This window comes from Saccopteryx leptura, chromosome 3 (assembly GCF_036850995.1).
Source record: "Saccopteryx leptura isolate mSacLep1 chromosome 3, mSacLep1_pri_phased_curated, whole genome shotgun sequence".
NCBI classification, from domain to species: Eukaryota; Metazoa; Chordata; class Mammalia; order Chiroptera; family Emballonuridae; genus Saccopteryx; species Saccopteryx leptura.
Genome location: NC_089505.1, coordinates 224,679,066 through 224,693,350, shown reverse-complemented (window position 1 = coordinate 224,693,350; position 14,285 = coordinate 224,679,066). Strand labels below are relative to the sequence as shown.

The 14,285-nt window shown below is 54.2% G+C and overlaps 1 protein-coding gene across 6 annotated transcripts in view; it reads right to left on the bottom strand.

The window, feature by feature from the left end:
- Positions 1–14,285, bottom strand: part of PAX8 (paired box 8) — a 55,852-nt gene that overhangs the window by 14,146 nt on the left and 27,421 nt on the right. Inside the window, exons 3-9 of one of the 6 annotated variants that reach the window (XM_066377705.1) lie at positions 12,439–12,604; positions 10,491–10,691; positions 9,126–9,214; positions 8,716–8,841; positions 8,281–8,456; positions 4,141–4,261; positions 3,535–3,741 (exon numbers count right to left, since the gene is read on the bottom strand). In XM_066377705.1, coding sequence (XP_066233802.1) covers positions 3,535–3,741; positions 4,141–4,261; positions 8,281–8,456; positions 8,716–8,841; positions 9,126–9,214; positions 10,491–10,691; positions 12,439–12,604 — 1,086 coding nt within the window. The remainder of the gene's footprint in view (positions 1–3,534; positions 3,742–4,140; positions 4,262–8,280; positions 8,457–8,715; positions 8,842–9,125; positions 9,215–10,490; positions 10,692–12,438; positions 12,605–14,285) is intronic. The other 5 variants (XM_066377708.1, XM_066377706.1, XM_066377709.1 and 2 more) reach the window with 5 other exon arrangements.

Genomic DNA, 14,285 nt, shown 5'->3' with positions numbered 1-14,285 from the left:
CCCCAGATGACTCTTGGAAATTAAATTCATCAGTCTCATTCCCCTGTATTGTGAGATTTTAATCTCTGTCTCTCCTTAGTCTCCTAATTTCCTTCCAGCAGGACAAAGATTTCTGAACCGGTGCTGGAGCAGACCCTGAAAGCCTCCTCCCATGCCCTTGGCCATCTGGGCAAGCCGGTAAGACTTCATCTCTTCAGGAGAGCCCTCTCCCAGACTGTGTTCCCGTAAACTCTCCTATCAGTCCCACAAAACTCTTGCTTCAATTCCTTAAACACATGGTTTCTTCCCCCAAAGCCAAGAGCCTTGCCAAGTTCTTAGAAATAAAACCACAGAAGCCGTGAGGCAGAGACCTTCCATCACAGTCTGACCACGCCCTTTCATCCACTTATTTGTTGTTATGGCTCTTCACCATACGTTTATTTTGGTTTGTAATTCTGTCCCCTCCGCACTCAAACATATTTCCAATATGGTCTTATTTTTCAGCAGCTGGCACAGGCATAGGTCCACATTGACTTGCCGTGAAGTGGGGTTTTAGAAGAAAACACTAGCACCCCAGATATATTGGTGAATATAAATATTGGTAGATAGCAGAATCAGAACCATGGTGTGGAGGAATTCAGGGGGCAGAGAAGGTTTCAGACAATTTTATTTGCCCCCTTTGATGTCTGCTCTCGACCTGACCCTTTTCAATTCTTATCTTGCTCTGATAGCAAGGAGAATTTATGGCGATCCAGAAATCTCTCTGGCAGGACTAAATATAATTTTGCACAAAAGGATGGAGGCGGGTAATGGACTCTTTGATGATAAAACCAAACTCAGAGCCTTCTGACCAGCTGAGCTCAAGTGATCCCTGGAGCAGCCAGGACCAGGTGCCCCCAGATCCTTCCTGGCAAGTGTGTGGGGACCCCAGATGGGGCACTGAAAGGTCCTGGGGGGGAATGTGGGAGCGACCCTACATTTCCCAGATCCTGATGCTGCTTTGTTCTTGGCTGGTCTAGGGAAGCCTAGAGCCAGAGGACAGGCAGAGCCTGAGTGTTAGGAAGGGGGTGAGCTGTGAAGCAGGAGGGGCTGCAGGAGGGTCCGTGTTGGCGGGGGCTGAGCCAGCCATGGAATGAACACTCACTATCTTCCTCTCCTCCCTTTGGTCCAGACTTCCTTTCCTTTCTTTCAAATTCACCTTTTCTTCCCTTGACTAAGTTTCTAGTTCCCCACCCTTGAGATCCTTCTCCTGCTGACCTCTGACCTTTCCTTTTCCCATGTGGCCCCCCAGTCCACTTACCATGGCTCAGCCACATGGCAGGTGCTCAGGTCCAGTCTTGACTAGGAGCCACACGTGGACATTCTTTAAGGAGCTCCAGGACAATACCCTGGGTTTGGTATGGACACTTGCCATCACAGGCCCGTGCCCGGGCCACAGGGCTGGCCCAGCTCTGTGAACTGCAGTTCTGCCTTGCGTCCTACTCTTGGCAACCTGCTTGCACCCAGTCCCTGGAGCCCGGGCACCACTTGCTCTTCTCAAAGCCCCTGACTGTGCTGCCTGGGCCCTTTGGACACCATCAGCCTTCCTGGGGCTCACACCTCACACCTCAGCATCCCCTGGTCCTGGCTTGGGGCCATCAGCCTGAAGGGTACATAAAGCCATGCATTTACTGCCGGAATGACCCCTGGCATAGGCCATTAGATGCTCTGCCCTACGGTGACTGTCCTGCAGCTGCTGTGGAGAGTAGGCATGTCACTAAACTAAGAACTGATAGAAGGTGGAAGCACCCCCTGACTTGATTGCATGTTGACAGAGGTGCTTGAAGGCCCGACAGACAGGGAGAGGAGAAAATGTGGAGGCTTTCAGGCACAGAGTTTGTCCTGGGCTGTTCCAGCTACACTTTGTATCAACCAACACTCAGCTGTACTCTGAGAAATCTGTCCTTCCCCCTCTCTTCTTGGTCCTGCTCCCCATCCTCATATGCCTGGTCACATCCTCATTCCTTATCTCGCTGTGGCCTTCGTGGCCTCGGCCTGCCATGCACACGAGGCAGGCTGGCCTGTGCAGCGGTGGCGGCTCACCCACAGTGCACGGGAGTCTCTCCTGCTTCCCTTCCCTCCCCGGCCCTCCCTGGCCCATTTTCTCTGGCTGACATCACTCTGCCTAGCTCACAGGTTTTCTCCTTTCATCACTTTGGTCAAAACAAATGACCCATCTCCACTGACTTCGCCCTCCTTTGAAATTCTGAGCTCTGAGTCAACATTTTCTTCCTTGCTTCCCACACACTGGCTTCCTTTATTAACCTTCTACCTCTCTGTCCACCTCTTCTAAGATGACCTCCCACATCAGATGTGGGGGTGCACAGGGAAAAATCCCAGGGGCCCAACCAACAGAAGAGTAGCGTCGTTACAGGAGAAGGTGGATGCCCTTGGGTAATATGACCTATGGTCCTCTGGGAGGGGGAGGTCTTGCTCTCTGGAGCAGTAGTTTTCCTCCCCAAGGACTCAGGGGGAGGGCCTGGCTCCAAGCAGAGTCACTCTTTAGTTGTCTGGCTTGGGATCTGACTTCTGCAAAAACTTCCATTTCAAGAGAGAGTTGGGAGGCCCCCAGCACATTGGAAAACCGCTGGTCAGACGGGTGTCCCCTTCTGCTTCTCCCTTGCCTCTTGGTTCAATGCCTGCACTCACACCTAAAACAGCCTCATCACTGCGGAGGCCCTTCAGCTCTCTGAGGCCTGTTATGGGACTCTGCACCCCATCCTCACTCCACCAGAGGCCTTCCCTGCCCAAGCCAAGCACCTCGCTCTTTCCGCCAGTGCTCCGGCCCTGGCTAGATGCCAGATGGCCTTCTGCCAGGGAGACTGGCCCCGCCAGGTCTGATGCCCAGGGCACACTAGGCCGAGCCCTCACCTGCCGATACTCATACCTAATCAGGGCCCCCGCCAGGCCCACTCCCTGGCCTGCCTCACCTCAGTAATAAGGGGATTTGCTCTAGACACCCCTCAGGTGCTTCCAGCTCTGCATGCTTTGAGATGAGACTCCGAGGTGGGTGAGTCACTATGCTGAGTGTCCTTCAAGGGTGACATGGTGAAGCACGCACACCGGGAGCTACACTGTGAAGACCACCTATCACTGGCCCTCTGTCCTCTAAGAGTCTGGTCCAAATGACTTTTTTCCTCCAAAGTTTTGTCAATCTTTTTCCCCTCTTTTAACTAATTAATTTTTTACTCAGACCAAGTGTTTACCACTTCACAGCACCTGACTCCTGACCTCAAGGTCCCTGCTTTTCTATGGGGCCTCGGGGAAAATTCTGGAAATCTGCCAAGCGCCCCACTTCCAGGCACCCCAGGGTGCCTGCTCCCTGTGGCCTGACTTCGTTGCATGGAGATCCACATCCTGGCTCCTCCAACAGTAGCTGGAGGAATTTGGAAAGAGGCTGGTGGTGGACAGGACTGAAGGCCAGAGAGGGGACTGGACCCCTTGGACCCGCGGGACTGGCCCTGAGGGCCCCTCCCACCCCCGTGAAGGCAGCAGGCCCGGACCTCCCTGTCGTACCTGAGAGGAGGGCCTGGCCCGCGAGCTGCCCATACACGGAGGCAGCGTGGGGAAAGGCATTGAAGGGTGGGACCGAGGCTCCCGCTGGGACCCCAGAGCCGACTTGCTGCAGGTCCAAAAAGGCGGAGCTAGATAAAGAGGAAGGGGTGGAGCTAGAACTGGACACCTCGGGGCTTTCCTGCTTTATGGCGAAGGGTGAGTGAGGATCTGCCGGGGAGGGAGACAAGGAGAGAGGGTGAGATGACGGTGGAAGCATGCATAACCAAGCCATGAGATGGGGGTGCGGGGTCGGGTTGGGCTGGGATGGGTGCTCCGCGGCCGAGTGCGGTGAGGAGAAGCTCACCGCTGCCATGCCTCTGCCAGTGCAGACTGAGGGCTGGTGCGACTGCCCCTCTGGAGGGGATTCGCAGGCAGAGCAGGGGCTGAGCACAGAGGGTAAGACCCTTGTGACCCACCTGGAGACCCAGCCAGTATAGCCCTCTGTCCTTCTTAGATCCAGGGCCCTAACACCTTCCTCCTCACGCCAGCCGTGCCCTGCCTTCGCCTGCCCTCCAGCCCAACCTGGCAGTTAGGGCCACGTGGCCCAGGAAATTCTAGGCATCCTACCTGTCACCACGGGGTAAGTCTGGTGAGTCGAGAGGTTGCGCCCCAAGGGTGTGTTGGAAGGGGTCAGGGTGGCCTTCCCATCGTCCAAGGTGCTGTTGAGCAGGGGCAGCGGGTAGAGGCCCTGGAGAACAGAGAAAAGTCAGCAGAAAGGCCCCTGGGGCAAGCCTTAACTGCAGCCATATCTCAGAAAACACTCTCTCATGTGTCCTTCTTCTGCTCACTCCTGACCCCGCTTAGTGTGTTTAATTGGTTCTTATTCTCCGACTCACAACCTAGCTGTTCTCTTAATCCCAGCTCACAGCTCCCCTCTGCAGCCAGCCGGGCACTTGAGAGCAGGCACCAGATGGAGCGTCTCCTCACCCTGGCTGGACAGGGGTCCTCTGCCTCGTCTGCTCACACAATGTGAACCCACCAAGGACAAGATGCGAGATGGAGTCTTCTGCCCACAGAGCTGTGCAGTTGCTTCACTCAGCTCATTTATTCCTCTCCAGATAAGAAATGTGGGTGCAAAAAAGGTCAGGAAATTTGTCGCTCTCCCATATGGGGCAGAGCCAGGATTAAACCCAAGAGGTCCAGGGCCATGATCCCAGCCGCTACCCTAAACTGGGAAACATAATCACCGCTTCTTACATCTGCAAAGAGCTCCACCTCTGTTATTCTGATCCGCTCCCTTGGCAGCTCTGTGATGTGGGCACGCAAGGTTGCATCTGCTTTCTCTGTAGAGACCCCGAAACCCTGAAGTCTTCACGAAACAGGGTCCACACTGAGGACTCCCATCCCTGCCCCAGGTATTATCTCCTTCAGTAACTCGGCAGAGGTGGCTCCCCACAAGAACAGGTGAATTTCCTTTCTCTTTCTCCATATCCAAGCACACAGAAATGCTCAGGTTCAGCTTGAAGATGATACTTGGGTTATTACTGTTTGAAAAGTTCTTTATCTAATACCTGGGGTTTTCTTTATTAAGACCTCCTGTTTGACCCTCCCTGGCCTTTACTGCCACAAGCAGGGCCATCTCCTAAGGGGTTCCCTCCAGAAAGAAGTTGTGCAATTCAAGGGTACACACACTACTCCTTACCATGACCCCTCCCACCAGAAGACGAGGCAGCAAGCACAGCGCACACCTGTTCCCCACGTGAGGGTCACACACATCACAAACGCACTATGTGAACTGTGCAAAACTGCACTCCAGGAATGCTCCCTGGTTATGTAAAGCGCACTAAGGCTGTTGCTTCCATGACTTCATCAGGCTGGCTCTCCAAGGAGCCACAGCACTTTCCGGTTGCATGTCAGGCACCTCTAGGAGCCACAGTCAATCCTGGAGGCCACCAGGGCACCGTTATCGTGTGGATCAATCACTGACTTGTTGGGACTCTGGTTCCACAATTCCGAGGGGCCAGCTTCAAGGCCAGGTGGAGTTGGTTACAGCGTGGCTCAACGAAATTGAACAAAATACCTAGTCTCTAAAGAGGATAAAGCAAGTTTAAAATGCCTTGTGAATGTGTTGATTCCTTACCTAAATACCTATTTAAAATCCTATAGCTACTCCAAATTCTAGGAAACTTAGTGAAAAAAGAAAAGAAAACCAAACCTATATAGCCAGATATTTTAGTGACAATGCACAGAATGGCTTACACATCTCAGTGATGACTTGATTTCTTGCAGGGATCGAACTTGAATTGGGTTGCAGAGCAGCACAGTACTTTAGAACTTGGGTGAGTCCTGGTTCTGGACCATCATCCAGGCAGCTATAGTGTCCTGACCTTTCTGAGCCTTGATTTTCTCACCTGTATAACAGGGGCAGTAGGATCTGCTTCACGAGGCTGACGTAAGGATTGTAGATGTTATCTACATACGGAGCATTTAGCACAGAGAGCCTGGGAAAGCACGTGCTCTGTAAATAGCTACCGCGGATGTTGTTATTTCAGTTATCTGGAGTCAGGAGCTGCCAAGTTCTCGGTCTCTGTCATCCTGCCTTTCACTTCTGTGGATCCGCTTCTCAGTGCACTTGAAAACAGAGGAGCGAGAGCCGCAGGGATGCCTGACTAAGCCAGGCAGTGACATAGGAACAGAGACGAGGCCACATGATGATTCTGTCCAACACTCTCCCTTTTCGATTTTACAGAAACGATGGCATGGCTTTGCCCCGTCCTGACCTGTGCCTCTCTCAGCTGCCCAGGCCAGGGGCCTTGCCATTCCAGGTGAGAGAACACAGGTGCTCCTTTGGCAGCAATGTCATCATCAAGGGTGGGAAAGGCACCTCAGCAGGCTGGGCTCTCGCTGCCCCACCAGAAACCAGGTGATTGCATGACCAGCAGGCGACTCACTGGGGGAGGGGGCCCGCAGATGGAAAGGCTAGGCTCAATGTCCTGAGGGCTGGGAGCAGTTCCATGGCTTTCAAACTTTTTTTCCAGTCTTCACATAAGACCTTACCTAGAAACACTGCCTCTGACACAGGGGGCCAGTCTGAGTGACACCAGGGCCTCTTGCTCCCCAAGCCCTCCCAATCTCCTTGGCCCTGGCACCTCTCCACACAATTGAAGACCCTGGGCTCTGTGGTCCCAAGGTCCCTCTAGCTCTGACTCTCTCTAATGATTTCCTGTGCAGGTGCGCCAGCATGGTGCAGTCTCGGTCTCCTTGTGATCAAGCAGTGTCCCTTGTGGAGCTCAGGATGAAGCTAAGAAATAGCTCTGTAGCCCAGCAGGTGCCCAGGGTCTCGGCGACAGACAGTGTTCTTCCACTCTGCCAGGACAGCTGGCGCTTGCGCACTGGGCTGTACAAGCTCCTTGGAACAGAGCAGGCTCCCACTGCTGCCCCCACTCCCTCCGGAGCCATGTGCTGACTCTCGCTGAGCACCCAGCCCTGTCCCCAGGTCTGCTGATGGCCTGCTTTCTCTGCACCCCTCGTGGTTGCCACGGCCCAGGCTGATAAAATCGCTGACACAGATTGCCTACCCAGCTGCGGAGCTGGCATGGGCCCAGCTGCCCAGATGGCCACTGGCAATGGTTCAGCTGATTGGTGGCATCATCACCATTGTCTTGCTCAGAACTTAAAGGCATAAGGCTTTGCTCACAATAACAGCGTGAGCAAAGAAGGAGAGCAGACGCGGCCCTAAAACTCTTCAGCTGGCCGAGGGGCTGAGTTGGGGGTGGGGGACAACATGTGAGTGTTGATAGATAATAACGACCAGAGGCAGCATCCTGGAGGTTGTGTCAGAGTGGTAGAGCTTCGCTGGGCCGAGGGGAGATGGCTGCTGTCTTTGCCACCCTCACAGAAGCCAGCCCACTATAAACTGCCCCCTGTCCTGAGCGCTGTAAAGGAGAATGCCCTTGGAACTTGCAATTGATTGCTGGGATTTCTCAAATGGTTTACTCACCTCACCTTACTTAGCATTTGTCATAACAGGACCCGTGCTCGTTGGTAGAGACCATATAAAGGTGCTCCAAAATGCTGCCCACTGAGTCATTATACCTCTGGCCACTGGACAACTGCGTTCCAGTGTGAGAGGTGACCAGGAGTGGCAGGCTGAGGTGCAGGAACAGGCGAGAGAAGGAACACACACTGGGGTGGGGGAGGATGCATGGGCAGAGTGATGCTTGAGCTGAGTCATAATGGCCGGGCGGTATTTTTCCAGGCAGGGAAGTGGGAGGAAAGGCATTCTTCACAGAGGCACACGATGTGCCGGAGCAGAGAGTGTGAATGAGAGTGCATGCTCGGGAGTATGAGTAATGCAGGGTCATGGGGTGTGCAGGTATGAGTGGCTGGAGGTGGGACTGGAAGTGTTGCTTGAGGTCATGGTGTGAAGGCTTTGGGCTGCAGCTTTAGAGCTGTGGGGCCTGACCCTGTGGGCTGGGAGGCACTGAGGGCAGGGGGTTGGCACCACCTGGCTGTGCGGCTCCCCTGAAAAGGCTGAGCTCAGAATGGGTGAGGGAAGGCAAGAGGGCTGGGAGGAGAAGGAGGAAGTGCCAGCATCTGGTGGAACAGCAGATGTTTCGGGCCTGGAGCTGCATAAAGCTCATGCCCTGAGCCATCGAAGAGCTTCTGGCTGCTTGTTGGCAGAACTGCAGGCAGGTCAGGTCTTCAGAAATGGTGCCTGGCTTGGCCCCAGCCCACTGCAGCTCACTTCCACACCCTGCTTCTCACCTGCTCGCCTTTGGTGTGGCTGGGGGAGGCATAGGCCTCAGGGTAGTGCTGTCGCTCAAAGGGGCACTCGAGTGGCTCGAGGTGGTGCTGGCTGAAGGCGTCCGTGCGGAGGTGCTTGCGGGGCCCGCTGCTGCTGCTCTGGGAGTCGAGGCTCAGCCGGCAGCTGTCCTGGTCACCTGGCATCCCCGGGCAGGGAGAAAGCTCTCAGGGGACCCATCTGCCCGCCCCAAGGCCAGAGTGGAGGAGCAGACTGAGCTGCAGAGGGAAAGGACCCGGTCCAGGGCCTCAGGGCATGGCTGTCTCAGAGACAGGCCATGTGCTGCAAGCCTGGAGTTGTCAACACTACAAATCCTGGGCCAAAGGGGAGCTTCTGCCGTCAGAACTGGGACAGACTGCCCCCCTGCTCCCAGCCCATCCCCTGGGTACCCCACTCACTGTCATCCATCTTCCTCTTGCTGTCACCACTGGGCTGGGCAATCCCCAGTAGCCCGTTGATGGAGTAGGTAGAGCCCAGGGAGTCGGACTGGGGGGACTCCGGGGGAGTAACAGCCGAGCTGGGGACTGCAGGCCACGAAAAGGACAGGGTCAAGATATGGGGAGGATACCTCTAAGAGCCCCTGCCACTACCATGGAGGAGTAGGGATGCTGCTGGGAGGAGTTCTAAAGTCAAGGCCACATGATGTGTTTCCTAAATATCTCAGTGACTAGTCCCTGGACACCCGGCAAGGCTTTGTTCCCACCGAAGGGCCTGGTCCACACAGAGGGCAGGCCATGTGGGCAAGTGTGTGTGTGCAGATGGGCGTGTTTACGCAAGGAAGTGTGTCTGCAGGCCCCTCAACACTCACTCAGTGTGTGTCCTGGGCTCAGCGACTTGGTGGCCACGCAGCTGTCCATGGGGAGATTGAATGGTTGCTGCACTTTGGTCCGGATGATTCTGTGAGGAAGAAAAGAAAGGCCAGTGGGGAGAAGAGGAGGAGTCGGGCCAGTGGCTGCCCCAGATCTACTCACTTTTTTGAAATCCCACTTGTGTGTGTTAAAAGCCCCTCAAATTCAACCTGTCCACGTCAAACTCATGACTGTACTCCTCACCCCATTTCATTCGCAGTGCTGTCAGTCACTCAAGGCATAAATACAGGTGGGGTTTAACCCCTGCCTCCTCCTCTTCACCCCCACTATCAAACCATTCTCAGGTGCTGGGGTCTGACCTCATAACCTCCTCAGCTTTTATCCCTCTCTGCATCTCACCACCAGCACTTCAGTGTGCACCACCACCCAGGCTCTCCCTCCAGGTCATTATTCACTGGCCGCCCCATCCACTCTTGACCTTTCTAGTCCCTTCTCACAATTGCAGCAGACTGGACTTTCTGAAATGCAAGTCAGCCTGCTGCTTATAACTGCCAAGGCCTTTTCATTGCTCAAGGGTCAGAGGCAAGAGCATGTACCCTGGCCTCTAGTCCCTAAAGGGCAACTTCTGCTGATAGCCCCCCCCCCCAAGCCTGCTTCCTGCTCCCCTCCTCCCTATCTACTGGCTTTCTTTCAGCTTCTGGTATAAGATCCTATTAGCCACAGGGCCTTTGCATGTGCTTTCTTTGCACTCCCCTTTTCAGCTAATTAAATCTTATTCATTGCTTCATACTCAAGGGCATCTTCTCATAACTTCCCTAAACCAAATTGCCCAGTGACAGCTCACACATCCTCGTGTTCCTCTCCTCAGCAGGGTTAGAGCTTCATTTTTACAGTTGTGTGGGTACTTGAATAGTGTGTCTCTTCCCACTAGACTAAGCTCTGCCAAGACAAGGATCATATCCCCAGGGCCTAGCATATAACAGTGAATTCTGTGTATATGAATGAACAAATGAGTGAGTGAGCAAAGGACTGATTAATATACAGAGTGAGTTACTAATGGCTTAACAAGTGAGTTTAGCCTGAATGAGGGCCAAGTTAGAGGTCTTGTGGTTTAAGAAAGGATCAATTCAAGAAGATTCTTTTATTGAATGAAAAGTGATGTGTGTAAGGAAGGAAACTGCATAAAGTACAGCCAGGTAGGGAATGAGGATGCCTGTGGCCCTGAGGAGGCAAGGAGGTGTGAAACCTGCCCTGTGTCCAGGGGCTTCCTGCCTGACTCTGAGGCCCCTTCCCAGCTCTACTCCATAAACCAGGGACTTCCTCTCATAACCCCCCGAGGCCCCAGGCTTCTGGCTGTCTCTCACCTGTTGATGGAGCTGACACTAGGCACAGTGTCATTGTCACAGACGCCCTCAGCCAGGAGCCGATCTCGGATTTCCCAGGCAAACATGGTAGGGTTCTGTCGCTTGTAGTCCCCAATCTTCTCCACCACCTTGGGGGTAGCCACCTTGGGCTTGGAGCCACCTATCACCCCAGGCCGGATGCTGCCAGTCTCGTAGTACCTACTCCAATAGACAACCCAAAGATTACCCAGTAGGCAGGTGGGTCCCGGGGCATGGACTTAGCCAGAGACCCTCTTCTGCTCTCAGGCTTCCGGGGAGGGGCCCAGGGTAGAACGTGCCCCCAGGGCTGGCCTCAATCACTTGACCTTCGAGTGCTATTTCCCCACATGTGCAGGTTTGTACTGCTGCCTGATCAGACATTCTGCTGAGACTCTGACCCCAGGACTCCTGGCTTCTGTCTTTCCTTTCCCTCTGGCTAGTGTGAGTGCCTGCAGGGGCCACCTGACTGGGCACAAAAGATTCCCTCCTAAGGAAAGGAAAGTTTCCGTAGGTGCTCAGGTTCACAGTGGTTTCCTCAGCCCGTCTTCTCTTGGTTACAGCTTGACTCACCCTTCTCTTTGGCCAATTCTGGTTTTTACGCCTCCCCAGGAGGCCAACTGAGGCCACTGGGGCCTCTGCCTTGTCTGCTGGTTTACCTTTGCTCCCACCCCCCAGCCCACAACAGGCACGGGTTTTCTACCAGGTTATGTAGTTCAGGTTGAAGCCACTCCTCATGAACTCTGGAGTCCCAGCCCTGCCTGGATCTCTGGCCTCGTCCAGATCCTCAAGCTGAGCCTACTCTCCCAGAGTCTCCTCTCCTTCTCACCCTTCACCCCAGCCAGCTGCTTCGGCAGATCAGTGACCTATCTCAGGATATCCACCTGATTGTCCTGAAACTCTCTGTTATCCCCTGCCATGGGATAGCATCTGCTCTTTAAACTCCAATCTGTTGCCACCATCCAGGGGCCACTTCCTTTCTGGGATACTCGCCCACCCCAGGCTCCCCTCTATGACCCCTGAAGGGGCCCCACTCTTCCCTGACCACTTCAGTCAGGAGGCCAGAGCTTCCCACAGTTTAGTGACAGTCCCTTTGCCTCCTTAAATCAGAGCTCCTTCTGAATCCTTCTGTGGGTTGGGAAAGGGCGGCAGACACCCTCCCTACTCGAAGCTCCCAACTCTCTGCCTCCGACCAGGTTCTGTGGCTACATCAGCCTGGATGCTGCTGCTGGTTCCTCCTGAACCTTTAGTAGAGGGTTCTCATTCTGGGTTTCAAACAAGAATCACTTGAGGGGCTGGTATAATACCAAACCTGGGGTCCTTCCCCTAAAGTTCTGCTTTAACGGGTATGGGCTAAGAACTAGACCTCCATTGTTTTATTAATTAATGTTTCCCTGGTGACTCTAGTGTGCAGAGTCACCTGGTTATCTCATAAAGCTCACAGCATCTGGGCCCGGCTGCCTGAGAGGGTGGGGCCTAGGAATATGCCTTCCATCTAGCAGTCCTGTGCTTCTATTGCAAGTGCTCTGGGAGTTACAGTTTGAAGTACAAACTTGGAAATCCCTCATGCAGGGGTTCGGCCTCGGAAGCTACCTCTAATAGTGCGCCCCTTCCCTAGCGGCTCTGTCTTTTTGGTCTCAGCAGGGGGAGGACCTTTGGGGAAGAATCTCCTGCTATAGGAGCAAAAACACCTTTAGAAAATGAGACATGAGCTGAGGAGAAAAGGAAGAGGGAGAAACAAAAGAAATGGATAAAGATGGAAAGAAGAAAGGTCAGGAACACAACAGAAAAGCATCAGAGGAGAGCCCAGAGACACCCCCACACCTGTCCAGGTCCTGGGACGTGGGTCCCTGGGAGAGAGGGTGGCTATGAGGTTGGAGGGTGCAGAGACCAGCCCTGTGGGGAGGTGGTGTGTGAAGAACTTCGTGCTTACCTGCCAAGGATCTTGCTGACACAGCCATGGCTGACACGGAGCTGGCGGGAGATGTCGCAGGGCCTCACACCCTGGTGGGCCAGGTCCACGATGCGCTGCCGCACCACTTCCGGCAGGGGTCTGCCATTCACAAAGGCCCCTCCCAGCTGGTTCAGCCCGCCATGGCCTGAGAAGACAATAGTCCCAGCACAGTGGTCAATGCCAGGTGGGGCAGCCTGGTTCACTGCGAGCCCACCCACCTATTCAGACACACATTTATTGTGTGCCTACTACGTGGCGGGTGCTGCGCCAGGCCCTGAGGATGCCAAGGTGAATAAGGCAGATGTGGCCTCATGAAGGTTATTAAAGTGGGGCCTAGAATGCCAACAGCCCATTAATACCACATGACCACTGCTCGGGCCAGGGACATGAAGAAGGTATGGAACCCTTGGAGGGGACTGACCCCAAGCTCAGAAGACCACAGAAGGGCTCCAAGAGTTTAAGGTGAGACTGAAGACAAGAGTGTGAGCTGAGCACAGGGAGAAAGGGCAAACCAGCCCGGGCCATGCAACCCCAGGTGAAGTCTGAGAGGTGAGAAGGGGTTTTTCAGTTAGAATGATCAACCCCCAGAGCAAGTCGGGTTCATTTCAGGGCTGAGAGCGCCATTAGTCTGATGAAGACACTGAGGCTTAGAGAGTTTTAGTGGCTTGATTCATACGACTTATGTGACTCAGCTTGTATGATGAAGAGCCAAGGCGCACCAAGGGCTAAGGTTCCCACCACGCTGCTTTCTGGTGTGAGCCCTGCTCTACGACCAGGGCCGACCCTAGAAGCCAACACTGGCCCTGTAGTTCTGTGTTGAGGGGCCATGGCCTGGGCATTAAGACATCTTTCCTCACTGGGCAGGACGTGGTGATCAGCAGTGATGGTGGACGCTGGGTGGAGGTGGGGGAGCAGGCAGGCAGGGAGGAAGAGCAGTCAGGCCTTCTGTGTGAGCCTGTTAGGGACTATTAATGGCTGAGGTGGGAAGTGCCTCCGCTGGGCACATCGTGCCCATTAACACCCACTGACTTAGCACATTCAGAACTGCTGTGCAATGTCTCCTTGGGGCCCAAGCTGTCTTCAGCACAACAGTCAGTTTCCTTGGAAAAAAAAAAGCCAAAAGCCTCTGGCCCGGGCACGACGCCAGGAGGAAAAGCCCGCTGGCCAAACACCTGGCAAGAGGGACACGATGACCCATTTTCCTGGTGAGCTTGGGCACAACTTCCAACTTTCCCCTTCTAGACATCTTGTCCCCAAGTGCTTGTCCACTAGGACCGGGAAGAAATCTGGAGGAGCATCAGGGCCGCCTAGAAGGCAGAGGAGTGGTTCATGCCCACTCCTGAGCCCTTCCGCTGGCTCCTCACTGGTCACAGCCCCTCCCCTGGAGAATGGCTGCAGCCATTTGACCCTCACTCCATTCTGATTGTCTTTTGGCTCTTTGGGGATCCAGACACCGAACACAAGGGGGCGCCAGATGGCCACTCAAGCCCAGACAAGCCCTTGAGTGTCCAGCTTTGTCCTCATTGCCCAGAACTGGGCTCTCGGTCACCGACTCAGGCTTAGGTGTTTGTGCTAGTACCTCAGTATTTGCAAGAGAGACCTCCTACACGTCGGGTTCTTCATCTCTAGATAGGCAGCTGGTTTAAAAAACCAAATGCCATTTTTGAGTGGTATGAATTGGGTATTTTGATTGAAAAAAAAAAACTACCCCTTTCTCCATTAAAGCTGGGTGAGTTATTGTCCTTGACCTTGAAGAGCTGACCAGGGTTCTTAAAACCTCAAGGCCCCAGGACCCTCCTGAAAGGTTATGTACTGGCTCAGCCAGC